Source organism: Mauremys mutica, chromosome 1 (assembly GCF_020497125.1).
Source record: "Mauremys mutica isolate MM-2020 ecotype Southern chromosome 1, ASM2049712v1, whole genome shotgun sequence".
Lineage (NCBI taxonomy): Eukaryota > Metazoa > Chordata > Testudines > Geoemydidae > Mauremys > Mauremys mutica.
Genome location: NC_059072.1, coordinates 92,644,589 through 92,657,508, shown reverse-complemented (window position 1 = coordinate 92,657,508; position 12,920 = coordinate 92,644,589). Strand labels below are relative to the sequence as shown.

The following is a 12,920-nucleotide window of genomic DNA, read 5'->3' as shown; positions in this document are numbered from 1 at the left end:
GAGCTACTCAGGATGCCGCTCCCGGAACTCAGAAGGAATCACAGTACCACAGGCAGAGCCGGCTGATTCGGGAGAGACTGCTGTGCGGAGCAGAGCTGGGGGGTGTCCCCGCTCCCTCCCTCTCTCTGCTTCAGGATAGATCGGTCAGCCTGCTGTCCCCCCCCACCCCAGATACACCACTCGCCTCTCCCTCCCACACACCCCTCCTCAGTTGAAAAAGCAGCTGACAATCTACTAGGATGCCCCTAGAATGATGGGATTAAGAAACCTGCATCATGTGATGCTGTACCTGCCTCATGAGGCATTGCAAACCCTTCCCAAAGCACCCTGTGGCCAGCTGCACAGTGGGCTAGTTACCCACAGTGCACTGCTCTGTGTCGATGCAAGAGTTGCTGGTGTGGATGCACTCTGCTGACATGAGCTAGTGTGGACATGCAACAGCGGTTTTAATGAAAGTGCTTTTAATAAAGTGGCATAACTTTTGCTGACAAAACTTTGTAGTGTAGACAAGGCCTGATTTAAGGGATATTCTGATGTAGGACTCCCTCAATCTCTCCTGTGGAAGCCTATCCACAGTTAGGGCGCCAGGTATCCGGTTTTCAACTGTAACACCCAGTTGAAAAGGGACCCTGGGTGGCTCCGGTCAGCACCATTGGCTGGGCCATTAAAAGTACAGGTGGCAGCACAGCAGGGCTAAGGCAGGTTGGCTAAGACTGGGAATCACAGACAATGGGAGTTGTGGGGGCGATGCCTGCGGGTGGGGACAGTGTGCGGAGCCCCCTGGTTGCTCCTCCGCCTGGGAGCTGGAGAGACATGTCACCGCTTCCTGGGAGCTGCCTGAAGTCAGCACTGCCCAAAGCCCGCACCCCTCACCTCTTCCTGCACCCCAACCCCTTGCCTCAGCCCTGAGCCCCCTCCCGCACCCCAACCCCTTGCCTAAGGTGACCATATTTCCCAAAGAGAAAATGGGTCAGTGTGTGGGGCTAGCCCTCGCCCCCCTCACCTTCCCCCCATGCGGGGCAGGTCCAAGTCACTTGTCTGAGCCCACCCTCTCTCCCCCCACCCTGAGAAGCTGGGGTCGCTGCTCATCCAATCCCTGCATACCCCCGACGTGCAAGACTGGGGCTGGCATCACTGTTCACTCAAGCTCTGTCTGCCTCCCCACCCGAGCCCTGCCTTTGCTCCCTGCAGGGGGCTGGCATTGCTGCTCACCCCTCGCACCTGACTTTTTTGACAAAAGTGGGCATTTGTCCCATTTGTTCTTGCTAACTGATCAAGGACAAATGCCCACTTTTGCCAAAAAAGTCAGGACAGCCAGAACACTGCTTAAAAAAGTGACTGTCCTTGCCAAAACAGGACATATGGTCACCCTACCCCTGCCCCAGCATGGAGCCCTCTCCACACCCCGCCCGAACCCTTCATTTCTGGCCCCACCCTGGAGCCACATTCCCAGCCCAGAGCCTAGGGTGACCAGACAGCAAGTGTGAAAAATTGGGACAGAGGGTGGAGGGTAATAGGAGCCTATATAAGAAAAAGACCCAAAAATCAGGACTATCCCTATAAAATTGAGACATCTGGTCACCCTACCAGAGCCCCTCCCACACCCCAACCCTCTGCCACAGGTTGGAACCTCCTCCCACACATAAACTCCCTCCCAGAGCCCATACCCCACACCTCCTCCCCCAAGCCCTTCAGCCCCACCCCCCAGCCAGGAGCCTCCTCCTGCACCCCAAACCCCTCATCCCTGGCCTCACCCCAGAGCCCTCACCCCCAGCTGGAACTCTTACTCCCTCCCACACTCCAACCCCCTGCCCCAGCCCAGTGAAAATGAGCGAGTGAGGGTGGGTGGGGGACAGCAAGGGACAAGAGGAGGGGGAATGGAGTGAGTGGGAGCAGGGTCTTGGAGAAAGGACAGGGCAAGGGTGTTCAGTTTTCTGCAATTAGAAAGATGACAACCCTACATGAGAAGTTTCCTCTGCTGACACCAGGCTGACTGTTTGAAGCTCCTATACCATGAGACGTTTTCTTGCATCATTATCCAGGAGTGGAGTAAAATTCAGGCCACTATAAACAGGATGCTGAACTAGAATGCAGCAGTATAGAACCTCCCCAGATGTGTCTTTGCAACTCCAATCCCTTCCACCCATAGCAGCTGGACCTGTATTTCCAGGAGACTTTATAGATACGCTCAGAACTTAATATCAACACAGGCCATGCAGTGGATTTGTTTCCTAAACCAGTCTTTAAGTGTTGACTGCCTCTAAAAATGCTATCTTGCTTGAGAAAAAGTACAGTTATATGTGAGTCCACAACTATGCTTGTCCCACTCCTGCAGCACTTGGTTTGGAGTATTGTAATAATCCCTATTTTGCACACATGCAGCAGTATACACCACTATAAGTCACCACTTGCATGTTTAAAACATTTTCTTCCCTGCTTGGAATCGGTATTGGACAGCATGTGCATGAGGGGAAAAAGAGCAGAATGGGGCAATTCTTTTGCCCTCAAAGTAAAGCAACAATATGCATTGCATAAAAAGCCCAGTCTCCAGCATGCAACATCTCCCACTCCAGCAAGAGAGTGGTCTCACACAGATAAGGACAGCCCCCTTTTCTCATATTCCCTCATCCATAACACTGATGAGTCACTTTACTCAGCTGAGTTGATGCTGATTCCTCTGCTGTATCCTTTCACATGTGTTCTTCTATCTCCTCCCTGAAGAGGGCCTGGGAGGGCTGGGTGAGGTCAGACAGGCTATACCTAGATGTGGTGATCTCTACCCTCAGCTGAGATTGTCCCCCAGTTCCTCTGACTCAGCCCTTGATCACCCATGTACATTTCCCAGGACCCTTGAGATATCAAGGGGTATTCAGGAGCTCCATGCTTGAGGTACTGTTAATCTCCTGGTCCAACTCCTCATAGAACAGTGTTGTTCTAGGGGAGTTACCAGAACAAGAGTTGCAGTCCTTTGCCCAGTAGTACAGCCTCTTCAGAGATTTTATCTTTCCCTGGCAGAGGTCTAATGTGGTGTATTCCTTTGTCTGCTTGCTTCCTGGAGATATCATTGAGACTTATTTCTGGCCCCACACCCAAAATTTTAGGTCTTGCTGGCCTCACACCACAGGCTCACAAAAACGTTGATATCTGCCTCAGGCCAGCTAGTCACCCACTGGGAGTATGCTCTCCCAGAATACCAGGGTAGATTATTTTAATCAAGGCCATTTAAAACACTTATTATAATATCTATTTAAATCAGCAAACAGGACCTTGACTTAAATATTTGATTTTAATCTTGTTTTGCATTTGCGCTTATTTCCCTTTAGAAAAGTTGATTCTCACTGGGTGATATCTATTAACATGTTTTTTTTTGCAATTAAGTATAGCCTTCACACTAACTTTGGTGTTTCTTTTGACTGACCTACACAAACTATATAACTGCTTAAATATGTATCTAACATGCCTTTATCCAGATTTTTAATTTATATTTAGTATATTAGAAAATGGTGAATGATGCATTTCTTATTTACTAGATTTTTTTCACTCATGATTTGCATTAAGTTGTACCTGGATGGAAATTGAAATTAAAATTCACAAAGACAGCATTTTAAAAAATTGTTTGTTTAAAACTTATTAAATAAAAAAAGCAAGCATCTGTGATTAGCTAGTTCAATTAATTGTTTCTGGTCACCCTATCCTTCAAGATTTTAGAACTAGATCTCATCTTCCTTTATTTTTATTCACAAATTGAGACACAAAAACAAGCTTTCCTGTTTTTTCAACTCCCAACTAGTTTCTTAACTGGAATGAGCTAGTCACTGACCTAAACTAGTTAAATAAACTGAAATGAAGAAAATATTCTGTGTCTGCAGAAGAGGCTACTGCTGTCAAATGTTGTTTTAGCACTTCAAGTTCTGGTTCCAGGTGCTTAGCACAGTGACTTCCACTAATTCAATAGTTTGACTTTCAAAGAAAGATCAGAAGCTACGTGTACTTAAACATTATAATTCAGGCTTTAACATAGGTTGTCATAATTTCAATTTTAAAGAGGTTTCTCTTAAAAACAAAATATAATTTAAAATTAATCAGGTTTAAATAAACATTTTTAAAGTGAATTTTTATCCACTCTGCCAGCTGTACTTGTTCAGATCAGAAGGCAATAAAAGTACTATATAAATATTACTAGTACAGAAAACTGCATGCTGAGGTGGGGTCTGAACACCAAAGCAGGCTATTTATACTGTCTGGGAGTAAGTTCCAGTCCAAAACCAGGGAGTAGGTAGGTAGACAAAGGCCCTGGGGACTTTTGGGAAGACAGCTGCAGGGGGGAAAAGGGAGGGAGATTGTACTCAAGTGGACTCGATATGCATTCACACAGCATAGTAGGTTGAGCATCAGCAGCACCTGAGCTCAACCTATACTCCCTAGCTTGCTTGATTTAAAACACAATCACTCATGCCAGAAAATTTTGTATATGGATAGGAGCTGGGTTAGGGGCAACACTTCCGCTCTAATTTGAGTTAACTTTGCAGGGAAGACAAGCCCTTAGTCAGGCATTTAGTCCAGGTTGTATGCAGTTTAATCATAAACTGTGTGCTTACATTAGGGTTTTCACTTAATGAACAAGTGTTCAGTTTACAAAGCCAAGCTAAGAAACTTAATTTTTCAAAACCATACTTTATTTTATTTTTTTTAAAGGCAACTAGAAGTATTTCAGAACTATATTTCTTAAGCAAAAAAGAATTCACATCTCTTTCCATTTTGCAGGGTTATTAGTATGAGAAAAAGCATTTGGCGTGTGTGTGATTTTTGCATCTGTTGTTGAGTTCCTAAACAAGTCCAGATTTAATTAAAAACAGTGACATCCATTATGGCTTAAGACACAGAATTACAAGATCACTGAACAGAAAAGCTTTCAGAAGACCCAAACGTAACCAAAAGCTAGTTATGATAAACTTTCCAACATGAGCAGGAGGCAATGTTTATTAAAGACAAAAAACAAATGGAAGCAGCAAGAACATACCAGCAAAGACACACTGTTCCAAGGATACCCATGCTGTAAATTCACAAAGTGTTAAAGTATGCACCATCTGCGCCAACTAATCCACCTTCTCATATTTATCCCAAACCCCAAGAACCATGAATTGAACTGAAGTGTTGACCACTGAGACAGCATCATATTAAAAAAGAAAGTTAAAAGATGGAAGACTGGGGTGTGTGATAGTAGGAAAGGACTCGACTGCTCTGATAAGAGGACAAAAGACAAAAGTTGAAGACTTTGGCCAAGAGATTTAATCTGTAAGCATATTAGGACTCAGACTCCCTCAGAACCCAGAGTTGCTCTATTGTGGGGTTTATTCTGCCTTTAACTGATAGTAATAGCATTTTACACCCCATGTTCAGGATAGCTTGCCCACTTAAGGGGACAAAGGTGGTGGTAGGGATACGTTTCCTTCCTTCTAGTTTTCAAATGGATGAAGCCTGGCAAGAGTTGCCTCATCAGAAAGAGTACAACTAGTTAAAGACCTGCCAGTCAGGGAAGGAAAGGAGTGCACTGCTACAGACAATAAGAGTGCTCTCCCTTATCCACCTGGACAGAGATAATACAACAGTATTACATAAATATGTTGGACAAGAATATAGCAAGTAACCTACCTAACCTCAGTGGTATCTGCAATAAAATGTGTTTCATGCCAGAATGAGCAAAGGATAGCCACAGAGCAGGGGGCAATCCTAAGTTTTAAACATTGTTGGCAGTACTGCCAGAAGTTCCAGTGTATAAGTAGTTAGAATATTGGTGACCCTTATTGGTTTTGCTCTAACCACCATCTAAAATCAGCCACACATCAAAACGTAAAGCAAATAAAAGGGTGTGTAACAGTACCTGCGGACACCTCCTTCATCTAGTGAATACTTTAAAATGATTGTTCCCACCATACCCCCTCCTACAATTAGGCCAATTTTCCTGCCCCAGATGGATAATACAGGACCCTGGTGTTACAATTCCTGCTTCTTTACTTGCTGGGGAAGTGAAAGCCAGGATGACAGTTTGATTTAAAACTGCTTTTTGTTAAATCAGACTACTTATTGAAAGATTACAATCTATTACAAGTCTTAATTCAAAGGAGACAGCATTACTTGTACTTGTAACAAATGGTTGCAACTCTGGGGTAGAGAGGGAGGATTGAAAGTGTATGTTATTGAGTATAATTTGAGTAACTAAACCAATCTTTGTAAAAAGTGATGCATGGGGGCAAGAGGTGGACTCTCTTTAGAGCACCCCAGTTCTCTTCATGAGAAGATTAGAGGTACAATGGTTTGTGTTATTGCAACATCTGCATTTGTTAAGTAATCAATTCTTTCTTCCATACACTTATGATTTTATTAAAAGGGAATTTATGGTTGACTTCCAAATTTGGCTGACAGTTTGCTGATGAGGTTCATGACCTTGGGGTTGTTCTGGTACTTGGACATGTTTGCTGGGTTCTGGGCAACATCTTGGAATGCGACCATAACTTCTGGATCCTGAAAAAGCAGAGGAAAGATGTTATTGTAGCTTTATTCCAATACAAAAAGCCTTAAAACATTTCAAGTAAATTTAGCACTAGACTGACAGCTCTGGAGATTAAAGCCAAGGGTGGTGAAACTCCTTAAGTCTATCTACTTGGGTCTTGGATGAGAGACCTCTAAAGAAAAATCCAGGTGATACAGGATGTGAAGCTGGTAATTCATTAGGTAGCATGTGAGTCAGTACTGAGCTAATGCCACAACAACGTGCAAGAGATACTATATTTTGGATGAGATGAAACAGAGTCTGACTTGAAGATATTACTGACACCATGTCACTTGACATGGGTAAGGATGTCAAGTTTGACAGTATTTGAATTTTGGTGACTATGTTCTGACTGAACGTTCCCTCTGCAGTTTTATTTAGGTACACAGAATCTCACTTTCTTTGCTGAAAAGTTCTTTAAGTATGCTATTAGACAAAATAAAACTCTTGGAAGAGTTTTGCTTTTCCCACTTCTATGTTCTCAGCCTATTCAAGAGGTGTGCAGACTTTCCCAGGGCACGTCTCCCGATCTCTCCCCCTAACTTCCATCTGGTAGGGCATCAATGTGGAAGTGCAATTTAAAACTTATAGGACGTTTCATAGTGCAATGATTCTACAGAACTTTCATATGCTAAACAGATTTTAGACCAATCAGTTCTGAAGGCTACCTGCATGCTCAGTTTGACATTTCAAAGTCTACCTTAGATTTTTCCCTTACAACTGTAGGGATTTCCCTCAGATTTTCACCTCTGGGCTGAGATTGAGCACAGGTTGTTTCAGCCCACAAACAATGAGATAAAGTTATAAAAAACAAAAAAAAACCCCAGGGAATTTTATTAGAAGCTACTTTGCTATTTTAACTAGTCTGTTTACTGCTGAACAACAAGATTTTTATCTACACCAATTTTAGCTTCACTGCTTAGTATGGAGGAGTCATAACTAAGATGTGTATTTTTCTGTACTGTAAGTACAACACTGACATTTGCACTATTGGTTAAGAGGCTTTCACATTTTACTCTATGGTGTGCTTCTGAATGATCTTACTGAGCATCTGGGCATGCACATATTGCAGTCTGTGTGGCCATCAATGCTATGGTTAGAAAGGCATTTCCATAATAAACTTCTTACACTTCAGCCATATCTGCACTAGACAACTGAACTGTTCTTAATTGAACTAGTGAGAACACCAGCTTAAATTCAAAAGCAGGAAGTGGCAATGCCCAGATAAAGACAGTTATAAATACAAGAAAATAATAATGCGATAGTCACTCAAATGTAGCTTCAGAAAAACATTAGGCAAGCCACTTTCCTCCCTTCCCCTCAACATCCATCTCAGCTGATTCTTTCAGAGACTAATAGCTCAACAGATGTTGGCTAAAATAAAGTTTATTAGAAACATATTTCAAAGGGTTGTAACAGTAGACAAAAGGAAGGCTAACAAAGGTCTTGAAAAGATGAACACAGTAACAAGTTTGTGGTTGAGAGAGAGAGTGGGTGTGTAAATAAGGCTATCATCACTCATTACAAAACTCAGAAGAGGACAACTTCAAAGGAGACCACCCTAAACAGGGCTGGACTTTAGCGGCAATTAAAGTTTATGACTTAACAGGAAACAGCTTCTATAAACAGACTAAACTCCTATCTAGGTGTCAATATTAAGTATTACCATTTGCTAAATGTATGCAGAGCTAGTCATTCCAGCTACTTTTCAAGTCACCTATACGTTAGGGAAAGGCAGCCAAAGGCCTGCCATGTGGTACCGCTCAAAAGCCTAGGAATCTTTTCCCATTAACTTGCAGAGAATGACCTCAAAAAAAAAAAAATCAGCATGTGAAAGATGACCATCACCAGTAACTAAGGACATCAGGGCAAAGGCTTTGCCCTATTAAAGGCAGTGCACATTAGGAACTTAAGCCTTTTTCAGCAATAAGTTTACAGAACTGACAACTGTTTCATTCTGTCCACACTGGCAGTTAAGGCACTTTTATCAGAGTGAAAGACTCTTTTAGGATTGAGCCAATCTCTGAGGACTTTTTTAAAAACAGCCTTTTCTTCCAACAGTTTCCTCATTGTTGATTACACTGGAGTTGTGCCAATGCTAGTAGCAGTGCTACTAGCATTTTTACCATTATTATATGCTTGTCCTGGGCAGAATTAAGCCGCTATGGAAGAACACCCATGGCCACTGGTGCCCTGTCTACACCAGAGCTTCCCCTGTTACTACCAGTGGAGTTACACTGGTATTAGCAACAGGAGGAAATTTAGGGAAAAGGCTAGTTCAGACAAAGCCCTAGTATAGTCAGGGCTTCAAAATGCCACTAACAAAAATCTGAAACCATGTTAGCAGTTTTCTAGCAAGAACAAGGGTTTAAAGACTCCTCTAGAAGGAAAAAGTCCTAAAAAGTTCCACACTGTAAAGCCGGTCTACCAGTGGTGTCAATTCAGATATTTCTTGCCCGGGGGGGCGGGGGGGGGAGACGACACACACACAAATCCCTCCCACCCATCCCAGGCAACAGCCCCGTTCATCTCCCCCTCGGAAGGACCCCAGATCTCCCTGGGCCAGGAAGTCTTCAATCTCTCTTATGCACATAGTGCATGAGCCGGTGCTGCCAGGAGTTGTGGACTCCCCACCGTTCTGCCATACAGGGACAGAATCCTTACACACCAGGTTGCAACACCATTTGGCTCAGCTACCCCCATCTGGATGGAGGGGCAGCTGGGCCAAATTTGAGTGGCACTGTGATCCCATGCATCAGGTCACTATGCCACTCACTGATCTGGCCCAGTCACACTGTCTGTATGAAAGGTGGCTGGGAAAAATTTCAGTGGCATTACAACCGGAACACTGCTCTGGTAGCAGCCATACTGATTTATTACAGGACCACTGTTTAAGCGTGGTTGAGCCATGCTCCCTCCCTGACTCCTCATGATCAATGGAACACTAAGTAAATCCTCCCTCCACTCCGAAGTGTCACCACTACTGTCCACATTAAACAAAGAATGCTGTCCACATTACATATTTTTGCAATAGTTTAGAAGAAAGATCAACACTGGTAGAATCTCAGAACTTATACCAAGTGCGTCCAGGCTCTAAAAGGAACACCAGCACAGCTGCTGAGAACGGAGCTTCTATGTGATTTCAAAGCACTGGTTGGCAGGGTGAATTATGACAAGCAGATGAACCAGTGAAGCTGAAATTCTTGTATCTCATGTAAAGCTGTGTCAATAACTGATTTTTTGGTTCGCTGGCCATTAAAAAAAGAAAATAAAAAAAAATGTTTTTGAGTTGACCTGAAACAAAGTTTCTCAGCAAGCCAAGAAGTTGAAAATTTTTTTTTGTCTCAGATCAAACTAAACCAAATCTTTTTATTCAGGATTCTTTTAATTTTTTAAAAAAAGGACAGTGAAGCAAGTTTTTAAACAAAGTAGTTTTGAATCAGAAAATTGAAGTGTTTCATATTTCCAAAATATCAAAATGAAATGTTTTAATTTTTAATATTTGGAGTTTTTTTGTTTTTTGAACACTACAAATTTGACGAATTTATTAAACTTTTTGGTTGACCCAAAGCTGAATTTTTTGGCAAAGGAAGTTTTGACCTAAAAAATTTCTTCCAGTATTATTCATGCATGCCCTGGAAGCCATTACTGCAGATCTCACCAGTTCAGGTAAAGATTTGCTCCCAGGTATTGCTATCATTAAAATTAATGATGCCTGCATGGGCCAAAAGCATTGTACACATTTTGCAAGCTTAAGACATTCCAAACAATGATTGCTTGCTATGCTTTTGCTTAGCATAGAAGTCTTCAAAACAGCTATGAAAAGCTGTTTCAGGAGGTCAGTGTGCCCAGGGTACTAAGTATTCCACATCTGAAAGCCATCCAGGACTAAAGCCCAATTTACTTGTTTAAACAAGAAGATCAATAAGACACCTTTATAGCTGCCCATGTAGACTTTTCAGAGTCTCTCCGTTTTGTTTCAGCCCCACCCATAATTTTTCTTCAACAACTGCCAACAGATTTGCCCTAGGGCCCACTAGTGGAACGCTTCTCCTCTGAACTCCAACTCCATAACTGGTTTAACAGGGTATGGAATGTTCTTAGCATGGGAAAAATGGGCTTTCATATATGGTAATATGGAATTTGCCAGATCAGTTCATCCAGCCCAGTGTTCTGCCTTTCAATTAGCCCTATGAGCTCACTCCTGTCCCTGTTTTATCTTTAGTTGTCCTCCGAACTCACTTGGAATCCCAGACCTATGGATACTCCCCTTAGGCTGGGGGGAAGTCCTTTAGTAGAGGGCGGGCTTCCGCCCGCTCACTTCCTGGAGCCCAATAGGAACAACAAAATTTATCCATACACATTCAAGAGACAAAAAGCCTTCCCATTCACAGTAGGATCAGATCTAGTAGAAGTAGTGTAATGAGAGTCCCACAAAACCATGCAAAAAGAGAGGGAGAAAATAGCTCCAAAAAGCTAGAGTGCATGCTGCATTGTACAAGTCTAGCTTTGTCTAGAATGTCTTGAGGCAGTGGAAGGTCAGGAGTATTATTTAGCCACAACCAGCTAGACAAATAACCTATATGTTCATCCCACAAAGAGTGATGCCACCCACACTGTTAGAAAGGGTTTCACTAACTGCTTGGATAAGAAAAAGATTTTTCCTCCCCCTGTAAGTGACAAGAGAACATATGTTGTGTCCTCATTTTGCATGTTTATGTTTTATCACTGCAAGTCCTCACCTGCATGGCTGCAAGAACCTCTGGGTCACTGAGAATTTCATTGAGACCAGGCATCCCTGCCATGCCTGGCATACCTCCAGGCATACCTCCAGGAAACCCACCTGTAAAAAGAAAAGACAAGAATACACAAAGGAAAAAGTTCAGTCATCTATATACAAGCACATGTACATAGCCCAGGACAGCCCGTCTTTTACCAGTCCCAGCCAGAAAGGTGAACAAACAGGTCTTCCACAAGGCTACTGTTGTTCCACCAACTAGAAAGTAGAGGCTTCATCACCTTCTCTTCCTGTGAATATATGCATCTCATTTCATCCATATTTTTGGGATCTAAGGCAATAAGAGGCTCATAACAAAGGCTGCAGTTATTTCGGGTAACTCACCAAACCAGGTAAAGCCTTCCCCACTCCTAGTTGGCTAAGCGATACATCATTTTTAATATTCTTCTCACACACAACTCTCTTCAACCCAACGATCTTCACTGTTGAGCTCTGAATCCCCATACGTTTATTTACTACACACCATGAGTCACACTCAGTAGTTGGTAGGAAGAGTCCCTCTCCCTTTTATCCCTCCAAAATTAAAGCATTCTCAAGTTCCTGCTCTCACAGCCTTGTCCTTTCGCTGAAGGATATTGAGAATAAATGAAAGCTATGGCCCTGCCTCACATGGAAAAGCCAACCTCCTTCTGCACCTAACTGATTATGATTCCCAAAAAATGAGGTACCTGGAAAGCCACCAAACTGAGCTCCTCCTGCCTGTTGCCGAGCTTCTTCCTCCTGCAAATGAAAGGACATCATTCCAGAAAGAGCAGTGAAATGGAAGACAGCCTCCTACTACCCAAGTGGCCTTTTGGGGAAAAAACAGCATCAGCTAGATTCTAGACACTGAAGAGCAGGGGTAGTCAATAGGCAGGACTGCAGAATGCACCTCAAAATCTTTTATTTACTAAGTTTTTTTTTTTTAAATGTTCTCTGGAGTCTGGACCCTGACTATGCCTTGACCAAGAAATTTTGACTTAGCAAAAAAATAATTGACTACTCCTGCTTAAGAGACTAGTGATGAGGGCCACATAAGTACCTACATACAACAGAAGTGAGAGGAAAACCAGATGACAAGGTGGGGAGGAAGGTACGCAAGAAACGAGAGAGGGAAAAAAAAGGGGAGGGGGAAATCAGAATCATGTTCAGCAAAAAACATTTGTGCTGAGATTCAACATACTGCAGCTCAGCTGTGAATACAGGCAATTCATATGCTTTAGTTACTGTTAAAAATTTAATTTTTTAAGAAAACCTTTGCACTATTGTGTGGTCAAAAAGGAAGTGAAAAGTTAAGCAGTGGTGAAACTGGTAACTGGATATTCCAGATTCACTAAAATCTGAGGATGCAGAATCCACCTCTGATTTTACTTCTCAGCTAGTCAAGTAACCAAGACACACAGCACCTAGCACAACTGGGTCCTGGCCCATGATTAAGACTCCTAGAGGTGTATTTGTATTACGATAATGCCTACCTCGATATAACGCTGTCCTCGGGAGCCAAAAATATCTTACCGCATTATAGGTGAAACTGTGTTATATCGAACTTGCTTTGATCCACTGGAGTGTGCAGCCCCCCCCACCCCCCCAGGA

General features: G+C 42.9%; 1 protein-coding gene across 2 annotated transcripts in view; it reads right to left on the bottom strand.

Moving 5' to 3' along the window:
* Nucleotides 1-4,658: 4,658 nt before the first annotated feature.
* The window catches only part of ST13 (ST13 Hsp70 interacting protein), a 29,919-nt gene continuing 21,657 nt past the window's right edge, over nt 4,659-12,920 (bottom strand). For both annotated transcript variants that reach the window (XM_044984455.1, XM_044984461.1), the window contains exons 10-12: nt 12,017-12,068; nt 11,293-11,393; nt 4,659-6,522 (exon numbers count right to left, since the gene is read on the bottom strand). In XM_044984455.1, coding sequence (XP_044840390.1) covers nt 6,394-6,522; nt 11,293-11,393; nt 12,017-12,068 — 282 coding nt within the window. In that variant the 3' untranslated portion in view covers nt 4,659-6,393. The remainder of the gene's footprint in view (nt 6,523-11,292; nt 11,394-12,016; nt 12,069-12,920) is intronic.